The sequence below is a fragment of the Pelophylax lessonae genome (genome assembly GCF_965119305.1).
Source record: "Pelophylax lessonae genome assembly, chromosome: 12".
Lineage (NCBI taxonomy): Eukaryota > Metazoa > Chordata > Amphibia > Anura > Ranidae > Pelophylax > Pelophylax lessonae.
Window position 1 is genome coordinate 41,657,840 of NC_138779.1, and position 17,358 is coordinate 41,675,197.

At 40.5% G+C, this 17,358-nt stretch overlaps 1 protein-coding gene across 1 annotated transcript; it reads right to left on the reverse strand.

Moving 5' to 3' along the window:
* Nucleotides 1–5,651: 5,651 nt before the first annotated feature.
* LOC309568853 (olfactory receptor 5AR1-like) lies at nucleotides 5,652–6,593 on the reverse strand (the record flags this gene model as incomplete). Its single annotated transcript, XM_082274638.1, has 1 exon — nucleotides 5,652–6,593. The coding sequence occupies one exon, from the start codon at nucleotides 6,591–6,593 to the stop codon at nucleotides 5,652–5,654; it is 942 nt and encodes a 313-aa protein (XP_082130764.1).
* Nucleotides 6,594–17,358: the final 10,765 nt, after the last annotated feature.

The window sequence follows — 17,358 nt, forward strand, 5'->3', positions numbered from 1 at the left end:
CGGAAATGGTTAGATTCTCTGCCAGGTTTATATTGCTGTTTGTGTCCCCTCTCTCTATTTGACCTTGTGACCCTTGTTTTCAGGTCAGAGAGTAAGGGGTAATCCAACATTTTGGGGAATTCCCCTCCCTTCCTGTTCCTGTTTAACCAAGGTGTCTCTGGGACAAGAAGACACAGACAGAAATAAAAAATCCAAAAAAGTTTTATCTCTTTTACACTGTATAAAACATGTTATTTTCTGTGTGCCCACAGGAGAGATTTCTCACCACTTTCTGCTCATCTAACACTCTAGAACAGGAATTGAAGGAACATTTCCATTATTGGCCCACTGCAATAAAAGAATGACAGATATCCAAAAACAAAAGAAAAAACACTTGAGTTGGGCTTCTCTGTTCTATCTGACATAGATGAGCATACGAATATTAGATAGGTCTTGATGGTCTGTGGATAGATTGACAATCAATTGCAAAAAGAGGAGAACTGCAGCTATAGCAGTACATATGACAATTGTGCTTTTTTAACCACTTGACCTCTGGAAGGTTATATTCCCTTCATGACCAGGCCATTTTTTGCTATTCAGCACTGTGCTACTTTAACTGGTAATTTTGCGGTCATGCAACACTGTACACAACTTACGTTTTTATAATTTTTATTACACAATAGAGCTTTCTTTTTCCTTTTTCAATGGGTTTTTTATTTTTTTATTATATAAATAAAAAAAAGACTGAACATTTTGAAAAAAAAAAAAAATACAATATTTTCTACTTTCTGTTAACCACTTAAGCCCCGGAAGATTTTACCCCCTTCCTGACCAGGGCCTATTTTGCGATTCGGCACTACGTGACTTTAATGGACAATTGCGCGGTCGTGCGATGCTGTACCTAAACGAAATTGGCGTCCTTTTTTTCCCACAAACAGAGCTTTCTTTTGGTGGTATTTGATCACCTGTGCGATTTTTTGATCATGCGCTATAAACAAAAAAAGAGCGTCAATTTTGCAAAAATAACAATATTTTTCACATTTTTTTATATGAAATTACCCCCAAAAAAATGTAAAAATCAAAATTTTTTAACATTTTCGGCCAATTTGTTTTATGCTACATATGTTTGGTAAAAAAAAAATCGCAAAAAGCGTATTTTGATTGGTTTGCACAAAAGTTATCGCGTTTACTAACAAATGGAAAGATTTTTGTCATTTTTGTTGTTTTTTTTTAACGCATAATGGCGGCAATCTGCGATTTTTTTGCGGTACTGCGACATTGCGGCGGACAGATCGGACCTTTGACTGACATTTTTGACACTTTTTGGGTTACCAGTGACATTTCTACAGTAATCAGTGCTATAAATATGCACTGTTACTGTAAAATTACACTGGCAGTGAAGGGGTTAACTTTTTTTGAGAGGGAGGGGCTATGTGTGTCCCTAGGGGCGTGATTCTAACTGTGATTGGCTGTGGATGGAGATGTATGAACAGTGATCTACATAGTAGAACCGTATGACCATCATTCATACACCGGGGAGAATGACAGGCGGCTTGTTTACATTAGCCGCCTGCCTTTCTCCCTCTCCACCGACGATCGCGAGTGACCGGCGAACAATTGGGTCTGCCGGTCACACGCGGGGGGGGTCCGTGACCACGCGGTAGCGGGAGCGCGCCTCCGGCGGCGCGCGCTCGCTCCTGAGACCCTCACAGGCTAGTGACGTAGACCTACGTCACTCTGCCTGTGAGGGGCTGACTACCGCAGTAAATATACTGTGAGCAGTCGGCAAGCGGTTAAAAACATATCCAAAAAATGTTTTATTATTTTCATAAATTTAGACCAAAATGTTTTCTTCTACATGTCTTTGGTGAAAAAAATCCCAATAAAGGTATACTAATTGGTTTGTATGAAAGTTATAGTGTTTACAAGCTATGGTATATAGTATATACTGGAATTTACGCAGCTAAAGATGCAATACTGTGATGGAGGTGATCAGTGACTTAAAGCATGAGTGTTTTAGGGTGGTGGACAATCTGGGACTAACAGACACTGGCTGGGAGGGTCAGTAACTGACACTGACGTCGCTAGTGACAATTATACACTGATCGGTAATACTGTACACTGACACTGTACTAATGACACTGGCTGGTTAATATCCAGGGTAAATCAAGGGGTTAACTGTGTGCCTAACAATTGTAATGTGTGTAATGCTTGCTGCTTTTTCTTATTAAACTGGTTGTTTTTTCTAACTTCTTTTCAGGAAGAAGACACAGCCAGATCACTGCTCACTGTACACAGAGTTCTGTGTGTTTGTAAACATAGGACTCTGTGTGTGATTGGACACAGAAGACCAGCAGGTTTCAGCCATTTAATTATTGGCTGAAATCTACTGCCAAACTTGTGCTGTGCTGTACTCCAATCACAGCATAGGTTAGCACAGGTTGCGTGCATGCAGAAGTAAGCTGCAATGTACATTTATGTTGCCGTGCCTGCAGCTGCCAATTGCTTGCAGTATATTTACTGTGAGCAGTCAGCAGGAGGATTAATACAAAAGTATTTGAAAATGCAGATGTATCCTTAGCTGTAGTGTTGAGCTATCCCATTTTAAAGAAATTAACTATTTCCTGGGGGCAAGGGATGCCCAGCTTTAAGTGTATGTCCAGGCATTACCTACGTGCCTTGAAAAAGTATTCATACCCCTTCAAATTTTACACATTTTGTCATGTTACAACCAAAAACGTAAATGTATTTTCTTGGGATTTTACTTGGGAAATTGACTCCAATTTTTTTTTTCTAGCAGTTTTATGTGTCTTTGGTTTGCGGTGTGTTATGGGCGGCATTTCCCCATCTCACACTGTTGTCCGTAGTGCAAACTGATCAGTATGCGAAGGTGGGGCTTCTCCTCGCGTGATTGTGTATTTTTTGGGGGGGGTGGGCGGGCAGCATTTCATTCTTGGACCCAGGCAGCACATTGCCTTGGGCCAGCCCTGGGTGGACTCTATTTACTAATTAGGTGACTTCTGAAGGCATTTGGTTCCACTAGATTTTAGTTGGGGGTATCAGAGTAAAGGGGGCTGAATACAAATGCACACCACACTTTTCAGATATTTATTTGTAAAGAAAAATTGAAACCATTTATCATTTTCCTTCCACTTCACAATTATGTGCCACTTTGTGTTGGTCTATTGCATAAAATCCCAATAAAATACATTTACGTTTTTGGTTGTAACATGACAAAATTTGGAAAATTTCAAGGGGTGTGAATACTTTTTCAAGGCACTGAAAATGTACCCCCAAACCAACCTTTCCCTTATAGATCATGTCCTATCAAAGTTTTCCCCTTTTACCTTTTTACTGAAGTGAGAAACAGCTTTTTAAAACATTGCCAGGTTTGTAAAATTCTTATAATAGCCGCTCCAGGGAGCTCAGTTTTTATTGCCATAGGCCCACCCCCCACAAAGGGAACAAAACACAAACAAATGTGCATGTGCTGCAGAGATGTACTGAATATTCTTTTATACTTATTTCGCTCTGACATACACTTTCACCACTTCTGGACTGCCTGCCGCATATATACTGTGCACGAGGTCTGGGGCGCACCCACGCCAGCGACCCGCTCCCGCTGTGATTGGATGTCACAGGAGCCAATCGGCGGATCTGGCGGCCACCCACGATCATTCTCTGGAGAGGTAGAACGGCAGTCTGCCTATGTAAACAAGGCAGATGCCATTTTGTGAGGGAGAAAAAGGGAGATCATGTATTTCTGCTAAGCAGAAACATGGATCTCTGTTTTCCTCCAGTCACAGCATTCTCCACACAGTTAGAAAGCACTCCCTAGGAGCACACTTACCCTGAGGGTAACCCCTTCCCTGCCAGAGTAATTTATACATTTTTTTAGCACTGATCACTGTATTGGTGTCACTGGTCCCCAAAAAGTGTCACTGGGTTCAATTTTGTCTGCCGCAACGTCGAAGTCCTGCTAAAAAAACGCTGATCACCGCCATTACTATAAAGAAAAAAAAAATGTAAATTTCTTTAAAAACTTTCCCATAGTTTGTAGACACTATAACTTTTGCGCAAACCAATCAATATATGCTTATTGGGATTTTGTTTACCAAGAACATGTAGCAGAACACCTATTAGCCTAAATTGATGAAGAAATTGTATTTTTTACATTTTTTTGTTGGATGTGTTTTATAGCAGAATGAAAAAATATTGTTTTTTTTTTTTGTTTGTTTTTTTAAAGGGTAACTCGGCCTTTGTGGGGGGAAAAATAGCAAATAAAGAAAAAGCAATATAGTGTATACAATTGCGCCACAAATTGTATTATGGGCGGCACAGTGGTGTAGTGGTTAGCACTTTCACCTAGCAGCAAGAGGGTTGCTGGTTCAAATCCCAACCACGACACTACCTGCCTGGTGTTTGCATGTTCTCCCTGTGCCTGCGTGGGTTTCCTCCCACACTTTAAAGACATGCTGGTAGGTTAATTGGCCCTACTGTGTATGAATGTGAGTTAGGGACCTTAGATTGTAAGCTCCTTGAGGGCAGGGTCTGATGTGAATTTGCAATGTATATGTAAAGCACTGTGTAAATTGACAGCGCTATACAAGTACCTGAAATAAATAAAATAAAAAAAAATTGTAATTGGATGTTATTGAAAATTCCCTTTCCTTTTCACTCTGCAGCTGTTGTAAATTTCTGAAAATGCAATATGGCCGCCTGGAGGTGTTCTGTACACAGAATGTATACTGACCACACCCCAGAAACATCATTTCCTGCTTGTGTGATTGGCTCACCAATTTTCCCAGAAGTCTGCCTAAGATACAAGTCAGATTTCTGGCATCCCCTGCAACAAAAATGTCATTTTTGTTGAGAAACTCCCAATAGGAACACGTCTAAAGGGATGCAGGCCCAGCAGATTTCCTCATTAGAGCCCTGCAGCTGCCACAGTTGATAGATAATTATGAAAGCACTCCAATTTGACCCACTGTTATTCTTCTGAATAACAAAAGTTAGGAATCTGCAACAAAGTTTGTTGAAATCCTTGCAATGTACAGAGATCACCCAGAGGGGAATGTTTTTTTTTTTCTCAAAAAAGTGGAGTTACGCTTTAAATTGCCATTCTTTTTTTGTTTATAGTGCAAAAAATAAAAGGGGTCCCATCTGTCCATCGCAATGTCGCAGTCCTGCTAAAAATCGCTGATAGCCGCCATTACTAATAAAAACAAAAAAATAAATGAATAAAAAGTCAAAAAATCTATCCCGTAGTTTGTAAACGCTATAACTTTTGCCCAAACCAATTAAAATATGCTTTATGGCATTTTTTTTACCAAAAATATGTAGCAGAATACAAATTGGCCTAAACTGATAAAAAAATAGATTTTTAATTTTTTTTTTTATTATTGGGAATGTTTTATAGCAGAAAGTAAAAAATATTGTGTTTTTTTTTTTTTCAAAATTGTCTTTTCTTTTGTTTATAGCGCAAAATCTAAAAACCGCAGAGGTGATCAAATACCACCAAAAAAAAGCTCTATTTTTGGGGAAAAAGGACATCAATTTTATTTGGGTACACCGTCGCACGACCGCGCAATTGTCCGTTAAAGCAACGCAGTGCAGTATCACGAAAAATGACCTGGTCAGGAAGGGGATAAAACCTTCCTGGGCTGAAGTGATCAATGCCATCTCACTATAGTTAGCTTCTTCGGCATTTTCAAGAGAGCTAATTTCATATCTTTGTTACGTATACTGTAAATAAAAGGGTTTAACAAGGGAGCAACAGTTGAGTACAAGACAGACACAAATCTGTCCTGCTCTAGATTATATTTTGATTTAGGTTTGAGATACACAAAAAAGATGGAACCAAAGAACATAGTAACAACGACGAGGTGAGACGTGCATGTTGAAAAGGCTTTCTTTCGCCCAACAGATGACCGAATTCTAAAGACGGAAATAATGATGTATATATAAGAGATTATTATTAATAAAAGTGAAGTTGTGACAAGGTAGCTACCTAATGCAAAAAGCAACAGTTCATTGACCCAAGTCTCAGTGCAAGCCAGTTTTAGCAACGGTGGGACATCACAGAAGAAGTGATTTATGTTTGAACCACAGAAAGGCAGACTGAACGTTAGAGAAGTGTGTGTTACAGCACTGAGCACACCCATAAGGTATGACCCAAGTAAAAGTAATCTGCAAACAATTTTATTCATAAATCTATTATAGGATAATGGGTGACATATAGCATTATACCGATCATAGGCCATGCTTGTAAGTATGTAACACTCAGCACCACCCAACAACAAACCACCAAAGAGTTGTGTGGCGCAACCATAGAGAGAGATGGACTTGTCTTGGGATAGTAAGACAGACAACATTTTGGGTGATGTGTCAGTTACGTAGCAAATCTCCAGTAGAGAAAAGTTGGCAAGAAAAAAGTACATGGGGGTCTGAAGGTTTAAGCTCAGCTTGTAGGCAAGAATTATAGACATGTTTCCAAGTACAGTGATGACGTAGATCAATAAGAATAAAATAAAAAGGTAACATTTCATTGCTGGGTTCTCAGATAGTCTTACAAGGGTGAAATCGGTGACTGTTGTCCTGTTGACTTCATTCATATTAGTCTGGTGGAGAAAAAAAAATTATAATATTACTAAAAAGGTCAGAATGTATGAATTAAGGTGCCTAAAAACCTGCTCAATAAAAGTTTATGAGGTTTCTGATTTCAGACATCACATGGTTATTGCTGTTTCTGATATACTAGAGGGAGACGATGAGCATGTTAGGCAGTTGGAGACAGGGCCATCTTTAATATGGACATTGGACCCTGACCAAACATTTTCTTGAGCCCTTTCTTATCCACTTATCAACTATTTACAGGCAGCGCAGGCTCAAGGGGCAGATGTTTTGGGCCCAACAACAATGACTAGGCCCGGGGTGGCTACCCCTTTTGCCCTGCATTAAAGAAAGTCCTGGTTGGAGGTACTGTTTTTTACACAGGGAGATTTTCCAACCTGATAAAAATCCAAACTATACAATATTACCAAAAATGGCTGGACGCCCAACCATCACACCTACCTAGAGCATGTGTTCACAAGTTTGAGGACACCCCTTCAAATTATTGAGTTCAGGTATTCCCAGTAAAGGCCCTCCTCTGATCCAGAATGACTGTCTCCTTGGTCATGTTTTGAAGTGTATAGTGCAAAGGAAGGTGAGTGGTCCTGACTTCAACCCTATACTAAACACCTTTGAATTAAATTGGAATGCAAACTGTTTACCAGGTTTTCTTGTCAATGTCAGCCCAACATATATATCCTACCCCTATCTAGAGCCTACATCTTATATATTCAAGGACTTATGTAGTTACTGAAAATAATGTCATCAATGTAGTATAATACATTTTCTAGATTTGTCATATGAAATTACTTGAATTTATAGTATTTCTTCCACAGTAGTGAATAAATGCACTTTATAGTATGCGTGGCTCTGCCCTCTACCCCTCTCATCACAATCATGTATCCAATTAAATTCCTTAGATCAGATGAACACAATATGGTGGCCTATTGTGACTGAGTAGCGCTTCACAACTTTGGAAGCTGTAAGGCTGTATAGTATCTATCTGTATATAACTCTTTGTGGTAAGCGTAGCTCAGTCCATCTCCCTGCAGGTAGATCAGGGGACCATCGTACTATATGTCTAGGTCTAGCTGCAACATTCTCAGTACTGAAGCCCACAATCCCCCTTGAGAATTATTCACTACGTAGTCCAGAGTAAGCTGCAGAATCAGAAGCTAGATATTGTCTGATCAAACGTCTTTGTTTTGGTATTTAGTTTTCATGAGAAGCAAGGAGAGGAGAAATGGGTCTTGTTCACACTATGGCACATCCTTTACAGAGCCAATCCTTCAAAAAGAAAGTAAAAAAGAAAAAGGCCAAGAGAAAAGCTTTTCATTATAACTGTGGCATGAAATGTCCGGTCAGCAGACTTTTGTAGGGTAAGTTGTACAGCTTGAGTAACTGGTCATGTGTGCATGGCATTTAAAAGATCACAGAAGAGCGAGGACAGATCTTGTAAGACTTGGAGAGGTTACTGAGATGGTGGTCATATTAAGAGTAACTTACTAAAAAGTGTGTTTTTATATATATTAGGGATCGACCGATTATCGTCAACACCGATATATCGGGGGTCGATATGCACTTTCCCCGATATATCGAAATCGGCTTTTGGATTTACCGATATTGACGATATTTAGGGAAAGTGCTTGTTCCGGTGTCCATAGCCGACGGTTGGCTGACTTGTAATGACAACCGATGCAGCTGAGAAGCCGCTCGGCTGTCATTACAAGGAGCGGGAGGGGATGCCCCCCCCCTCCCGCCGCCCTCTGTGGCTTGCCCGGGTCTCCCGTGCCACTGGGAGACCCGGGCATCCTACCTCCACCACCGCCGGAGAGAAGACCCGGTGTACTGTGTCTCCATGTAAAAAAAACGGAAGTGATGTCATGACATGACTTCCGGGTACTCTGAGCCTAAGCTAAAAAAACTGACAGCATTCAAAACAGCCAAACTTGGCGTTTTGAATGCTTTTCGGTGCCGAGGAGGGGTTTGGGGTCTTTTAGACCCCCAGATCCCTCCACAAGAGTACCTTTATAAAAAAAATAAAAAAAATGAAAACATTTTTTTACATGTCCGAAAATATCGGCATATATCGGCTGATACCGATATCCGATGACCAAAATATCGATATCGGTATTAAAAAAGCGATATCGGTCGATCACTAATATATATATATATATATATATATATATATATATATATATATATATATATATATGTATATATAAAAATAAAACTCTATACTATATTACCAAAAGTATTGGGACGCCTGCCTTTACGGCACATGAACTTTAATGGCATCCCAGTCTTAGTCCATAGGATTCAATATTGAGTTGGCCCACCCTTTGCAGCTGTAGCAGCTTCAACCCTTCTGAGAAGGCTGTCCACAAGATTTAGAAGTGTGTCTATGGGAATGCTTGACCATTATTCCAGAAGTGCATTTGTGAGGTCAGACACTGATGGGGACTAGAAGGCCTGGCTTGCAGTATCCGCTCTAATTCACCCCAAAGGTGTTCTATCGGGTTGAGTTTAGGACTTTGTGCAGGCCAGTCAAGTTCCTCCACCCCAAAATTGCTCATCAATGTCTTTATGGACCTTGCTTTGTGCGCTGGTCGAAACATTTTGGGGGAGGGGGATTATGGTGTGGGGTTGTTTTTTAGGGGTTGGGCTTGGCCCCTGAGTTCCAGTGAAGGGAACTCTTAAGGTATCAGCATACCAAGACATTTTAGACAATTTCAGGTTCCCAACTTTGTGGGAGCAGTTTGGGGATGGCCCCTTCCTGTTCCAACATGTTTGGTTGGAAAACACTGTCATCACCAAGAATGAAAAAATCAACAACCTAATCAACTCTATGCAAAGGAGATGTGTTGCACTGCGTGAGGCAAACAGTGGTCACACCAGATACTGCCCCCCCAATACAGTAAAACTGCACATTTTAGAGTGGCTCTTTACTTTGCCAGCCTAAGGCACACCTATGCAATAATCATACTGTCTAATCAGTATCTTGATATGCCACATCTGTGAGGAGGATGGATTATCTTAGCAAAGGAGAAGTGCTCACTAACACAGATTTAGACAGATTTGTAAACAATATTTGAGAGAAATAGGCATTTTGTGTACATCGAAAAAGTCTTAGATCTTTGAGTTCAGCTCATGAAAAATAGAGGCAAAAGCAAAAGTGAGTACACCCCTCACATTTTTGTAAATATTTTATTATATCTTTTCATGTGACAACACTGAAGAAATGACACTTTGCTACAATGTAAAGTAGTGAGTGTACAGTTTGTATAACAGTGTAAATTTGTTGTCTCCTCAAAATAACTCAACAAACAGCCTTTAATGTCTAAACCATTGGCAACAAAAGTGAGTACACCTCTAAGTGATAATGTCCAAATTGGGCCCAATGTGTCAATATTTTGTGTGGCCACCATTATTTTCCAGCACTGTTGTAACCCTCTTGGGCATGGAGTTCACCAAAGCTTCACAGGTTGCCACTGGAGTCCTCTTCCACTCCTCCATAATGACATCACAGAGCTGGTGGATGTTAGAGACCTTGCGTTCCTTCACCTTTCGTTTGAGGGTACCCCGCAGATGCTCAATAGGTTTTAGGTCTGGAGACATGCTTGGCCAGTCCATCACCTTTACCCTCAGTTTCTTGAGCAAGGCAATGGTCATCTTGGAGGTGTGTTTGGGCTTGTAACTACCCCAGAAGGCAGATTATGCTGCAAAGAATTCTGGGAGTGGGTATAAGTTTGGGGGGAAGTGCGTGGGACAGTGTCTTTGGCGGGAGCAGAGTCCCAGGTAGGAGACTCTGTCTCTCCTCCTGTCTGAGGAAGGGGGATGTCTCGGGGTGTCGCCTGAGTGTCCAGGGAGTGCTGAGTTGAGCTGAGGGGATCCGGTGTGCTGAGAGCCTACGGAGAGAGAGAGGGGTCCAGTCCCAGGAAAGCCTACACAGGTCGAGAGTACTGCGGATTGCCCCTGGGGGGTCTGCCTGAAGTTAGAGGGGACCGCTCCGGAAGAGGTTTTGGGATCCAGTGTCAGCTAGCTGTAAAGGGGGTACCTAGGTTGAGGACCCTGAAGCTACAGAGGGGGTACATAGTCAGTGGACCCTGAAGAGTTCAAGGTTAAAGGGGGCACCTGCAGTTGGGCCCTGAATTGTACAGAGTGTGTCAGTTAACGTTACAGCCATACAGAATTCGACAACATACTACCTCAAGCCAGGCAAGGCGGGGGAAAGTATCTAGTGACTTTTGTAGTACAACAGTGCCAGAAATTCTACAGTTCTCAGTCCTGTATCTTCTTGACTACAAGTCGAGGATTCAGCACTAAAAATAGAAAGAAATGTGCAGCGCTGGATTTCTTCCCAGATTCCCAGCGCTGCACATTTCTTTCTATTTTTTGTATTCTGTGTCACTTTTTTGTCTAGTGATTGGTGCTAGCCGCTTTTCCACATATCAGTTAGCGCAGTAATTTTTTGCTTCCTCATTTATTGTTGAGGATTCAGCACAGGATTCAAGGAAGCGCCAATGAGCATTTCTTAGAAGCAAAGTCCCAAGTGTAATTAGTTGGAGCCTAAAGGAGTATCCCACTCATTCCCTTCTCCCATACCCTTATATTCAATAAAAACCACAAACAAAGATGCCGGAGTTGTCGCTGCTTCAGTTCTCACACCCACCACAGCTCACATGGGCTGGAGAGGTTACCGGTACTGATGGCAGACCCACATCAGGCCATAGGCCTGTAAAACTTGCTACATATATACAGTGCCTTGCGAAAGTATTCGGCCCCCTTGAACTTTGCGACCTTTTGCCACATTTCAGGCTTCAAACATAAATATATAAAACTGTAATTTTTTGTGAAGAATCAACAAGTGGGACACAATCATGAAGTGGAATGAAATTTATTGGATATTTCAAACTTTGTTAACAAATAAAAAACTGAAAAATTAGGCGTGCAAAATTATCCAACCCCTTTACTTTCAGTGCAGCAAACTCTCTCCAGAAGTTCAGTGAGGATCTCTGAATGATCCAATGTTGACCTAAATGACTAATGATGATAAACAGAATCCACCTGTGTGTAATCAAGTCTCCGTATAAATGCACCTGCACTGTGATAGTCTCAGTGGTCCGTTTAAAGCGCAGAGACCATCATGAAGAACAAGGAACACACCAGGCAGGTCCGAGATACTGTTGTGGAGAAGTTTAAAGCCGTATTTGGATACAAAAAGGTTTCCCAAGCTTTAAACATCCCAATGAGCACTGTGCAAGCGATAATATTGAAATGGAAGGAGTATCACAACCACTGCAAATCTACGAAGACCTGGCCGTCCCTCTAAACTTTCAGCTCATACAAGGAAAAGACTGATCAGAGATGCAGCCAAGAGGCCCATGATCACTCTGGATGAACTGCAGAGATCTACAGCAGAGGTGGGAGACTCTGTCCATAGGACAACAATCAGTCGTATACTGCACAAATCTGGCCTTTATGGAAGAGTGGCAAGAAGAAAGCCATTTCTTAAAGATATCCATAAAAAGTGTAGTTTAAAGTTTGCCACAAGCTACCTGGGAGACACACCAAACATGTGGAAGAAGGTGCTCTGGTCAGATGAAACCAAAATCAAACTTTTTGGCAACAATGCAAAATGTTATGTTTGGCGTAAAAGCAACACAGCTCATCACCATGAACACACCATCCCCACTGTCAAACATGGTGGTGGCAGCATCATGGTTTGGGCCTGCTTTTCTTCAGCAGGGACAGGGAAGATGGTTAAAATTGATGGGAAGATGGATGGAGCCAAATACAGGACCATTCTGGAGGGAAACCTGATGGAGTCTGCAAAAGACCTGAGACTTCCAACAAGACAATGATCCAAAACATAAAGCAAAATCTACAATGGAATGCTTCACAAATAAACATATCCAGGTGTTAGAATGGCCAAGTCAAAGTCCAGACCTGAATCCAATCGAGAATCTGTGCAAAGAACTGAAAACTGCTGTTCACAAACGCTCTCCATCCAATCTCACTGAGCTTGAGCTGTTTTGCAAGGAGGAATGGGCAAAAATTTCAGTCTCTCGATGTGCAAAACTGATAGAGACATACCCCAAGCGACTTACAGCTGTAATCGCAGCAAAAGGTGGCGCTACAAAGTATTAACTTAAGGGGGCTGAGTAATTTGGCACGCTCAATTGTTCAGTGCTTTATTTGTTAAAAAATATTGAAATATCCAATAAATTTCGTTCCACTTCATGATTGTGTCCCACTTGTTGTTGATTCTTCACAAAAAATTACAGTTTTATATCTTTATGTTTGAAGCCTGAAATGCGGCAAAAGGTCGAAAAGTTCAAGGGGGCAGAATACTTTCGCAAGGCACTGTGTATATATATATATATATATATATATATTTTTTTTTTTTTTTATGTAATATATTATATATACAGTGCATCCAGAAAGTATTCACTTTTTCCACATTGTTATGTTACAGCGTTATTCCAAAATGGATTAAATTCATCACTTTCTTCAAAATTCTACAAATAATACCTCATAATGACAACGTGAAAGAAGTTTGTTTAAAATCTTTGCAAATTTATAAAAAATAATAACAAAAAAAATCCTATGTACATAAGGATTCACAGCCTTTGCTCAATACTTTGCTGAAGCACCTTCGGCACCAATTACAGCCTCAAGTATTTTTAAGTATGATGCTACGCGCTTGGCACACTTATTTTTGGGCAGTTTCTCCCATTCCTCTTTGCAGGACCTCTCAATCACCATCAGGTTGGAAGGGGGAGCGTCAGTACACAGCCATTTTCAGATCTCTTCAGAGATGTTCAATCGGGTTCTAGTCTGGGCTATGGCTGGGCCACTCAAGGACATTCACAGAGTTGTCCCATGGCCACTCCTTTGTTATCTAGGCTGTGTATTTAGGGTCATTGTCCTGTTGGAAGATAAACCTTTGCCCCCATCTGAGGCCCAAAGCGCTCTGGAGCAGGTTTTCATCAAGGATGTCTCTGTACATTGCTGCATTCATCTTTCCCTCGATCCTGACTAGTCTCCCAGATTCTGCTGCTGAAAAACATCCCCACAGCATGATGCTGCCACCACCATGCTTCACTGTAGGGGTGGTATTGGCCAGTTGAGTGCCTGGTTTCCACCAGACATGACGCTTACCATTCAGACCAAAGAGTTCAATCTTGGTTTCATCAGACCAGAGAATTATGTTTCTCATGGTCTGAGAGTTCTTCAGGTGCCTTTTACTGAGGAGAGGCTTACGTTACCAAACAGGCCTGATTGGTGAGTGCTGCAAAGATGGTTATTCTTCTTAAAAGTTCTGCTCTCTCCACAGAGAAACGCAGGAGAGTCAGAGTGACCATCGGTACTTGGCCACCTCCCTGACTAAGGCCCTTCTCCCTGATTGCTCAGTTTTTTACGGATGATGGGAGCCACTGTGCTCATTGGAGCCTTTAATGCTGCAGAAAGTTTCTGTACCCTTCCCCAGATCTGTGCCTTGATACAATCCTGTCTCGGAGGTCTACAAAAAATTTCTTGGACTTCATGGCTTCATTTGTGCTCTGACATGCACTGTTAACTGTGAAACCTTAGATAGACAGGTGTGTGCCTTTCCAAATCATGTCCAATCAACTGAATTTACCACAGGTGGACTTCAGTCAAGTTGTAGAAACATCTCAAGGATGATCAGTGGAAACAGGATGCACCTGAGCTCAGTTTTGCGTGTCATGGCAAAGGCTGTGAATACTTATGTACATGGGATTTTTTCATTTTTTTATTTTTAATAAATTTGCAAAGATTTTAAACAAACTTCTTTCACGTCGTCATTTTGGTGTATTGTTTGTATAAATTGGAGGAAAATGGTGGATTTAATCCATTTTGGAATAAGCCTGTAGCATGACAAAATGTGGAAAAAGTGAAGTGCTGTGAATACTTTCCGGATGCACTGTATATATATATATATATATATATATATATATATATATATATATATACATATCACAAAAAATGGGCAGAATGCTATTTCAACTACCCTTCTTGGAGTGGCTACTCCCCGCAACTTTTAAAGGCCCTCACCACAGACTTAATTCACCATTTTGCCAGTGGAGGTCTTCCAGAAGATTGCTAAGGATATGGCAATCTGTGAATAGTCTGGCAAATGCCAATCCTCCCATGGTCCCTGAAGTTCTGCTCCAACCATCCAAGCCTTTGCCTAGCAACTTTGAAATGTACTTTATACTAAATTAAATTTAAAAAAAGAGAATGATGCAATGGTGATATTGAACCTTGGCATTGACAACTTTCCTCCATCCCATCGTACAGTGGTCACCCACATTTTCTTAGCAGCTAGATTATTTATTACAAGAAGATGGAAATCCAATAGAGTTTCAAACATTTCGGAAGTCCTAGAAATCATACAAACACATCATCTATATACGAATCACTGCTGGCGAACAAATGTGGTAATATAACTAAAATTAACTCGCAATGGAATATCTGGACATAATGGTTTAACACAATAATCCCACCGAATATCCTCACAATATGATCCCTTCTCCCTTTCCAATCATTGGTCAGACGCTGCTTAGAATTTTACTTTTTACTCTTTAACTCTATTCTCTCATTTTATTCTCTCGTTTTCATTTTACATTTCCCCTCTAAATTTCTGATCCAGCTTCCATGTGTACTGGTTTCCCTTGACTTATTGTGCTGCCATTTTTATATCCTGTTGACGATGAAACAGACTGGAGTGTGTTTATTCCTTGCATTCTCAAACCTCCTGTGAAACGGTAAATTTCTGTGTGTGACTAAATTCTACCATTTGGCACTGTTTATACTTTACTTTGCTATATGCTAATACAGTAAAACCTTGGATTGAGAGTAACTTGGTTTGAGAGCGCTTTGCAAGACAAGCAAAATTTTTTTATACATTTTGACTTGATATACAAGCGATGTCTTGATATACAAGCGATGTCTTGATATACAAGTAGCGTCACGTCACCACTGAGTATAAAAAAGAAGAGAGATGCCTCTAAGTGTAGCAATATGGTTCCATTTAATGAAGGAACAACATTTAGCAACTCACATGGTTGATGATTAAAACAGGTACATCTAAGTATGCAGGTATCCAGGGTAAAACTGTTCACATAGACTGTTCTCTGCACTGTCCTCGATGTCATCCCTTCCACACTGTGCTCCACGAGCGCTTCAAGCCTCGCTTTCAGATCGCTCTACCGCAGGGTAGTCTTCCCGGTCACGACTGCTGACTGACAGTGGTAAGAGCCGGCGGTGCAGAGGATGATCTATGTGGACACCTTTACCCCTGATGCCTGCATACTTAGATGTGCCTGTTTTAATCATCAACCATGTGAGTTGCTAAATGTTGAATCTTCATTAAATGTAACCATATTGCTGCACTTAGAGGCGCCTCTCTTCTCTTTCATACTCTGTAGCTCCTGCTGGATTTTGCTTCTAATCTCCTTGTGGAGGCTGCCATTTGTGGATGGACATTTTATGGTTACACAGCCTATCACATTGACTTATGAATAAATGGTTGTGGAACGAATCATCTGAGTTTCCATTATTTCTTATGGGGAAATCTGCTTTGATATAAGAGTGCTTTGGATTACAAGCATGTTTCCGGAACGAATTATGCTCGCAATCCAAGGTTTTACTGTATTTTCAATAAAAATTATTAAAAAAAAAAAAAAAAAAAAGAGTATGAGTGCCCATCCTTATATTAGCTGGCAGGGAGGACAAAGCTAGAACTCATGTAAAAAATACTGTTGGATCTCCCAAATTATATAATACGTGTGCGATGGAAAATGGGCTTCCTTTCTACCTATTGCCTATCTTCTGCTGCTGCCAAAACTGTACTACTATTACTGAGAAATTGATCACATGAACAAAGCATTTAGTTGTGTCTGCAGATCCCATATGGCAACATGTTTAAACATATTTTTCAGTGGACACAATGGACATTTCACTAACCTGTGTAAGAACAAGGGCAAATTTCTCAGACACATCTATGCCACATCTCAGTCAGACCACAGAGACCCGCCACAACTCCTTCTCCAACTTCTGACTGCAGCAAGCATGCAATCATCAATAGTTTCCGTTTTTGTGAGGAAAATGGATCAAATATTCTTTAGTCATAGATTTTCCAACATTGCGGTAATTTGAGGTAACAAAGCAATTAATTTATGCTTATTGGGATTTTGTTTACCAAAAACATGTAGCAGAATACATATTGGCCTAAATTGATGAAGAAATTAGATTTTTTACATTTTTTATTGGATGTGTTTTATAGCAGAAATTAAAAAATATTGTTTTTTTTTTTTTTTTTTTCAAAATTGTGGGTCTTTTTTTGTTTATAGCGCAAAAAATAAAAACTGCAAAGGTGATCAATTACCTACAGAAGAAAGCTTTGTGGGGGAAAAAAAGACACCAATTTTATTTGGGTACAGTGTCACATGACCGCACAAATGTCATGTAAAGCAATGCAGTGTCGTATCGCAAAAAAATTGCCTGGTCAGGAAAGTGGCACACTTCAAAACACACACACATTGAACTGGACGGAGCTGTGTCTTTATTCATCCTTACTAGCTATGTAACTGTGTTTACTCACCTTTTTTCCACAAGACTTATGGGCCATAATGGTGCCTAATTATGTTGCATTTGATTGTACAATTTACAAATGTATTATAAGAAGATAAGTAGAGTATGTGGTATTGGATAACATCACAAAACGTGATCAGAACAAAA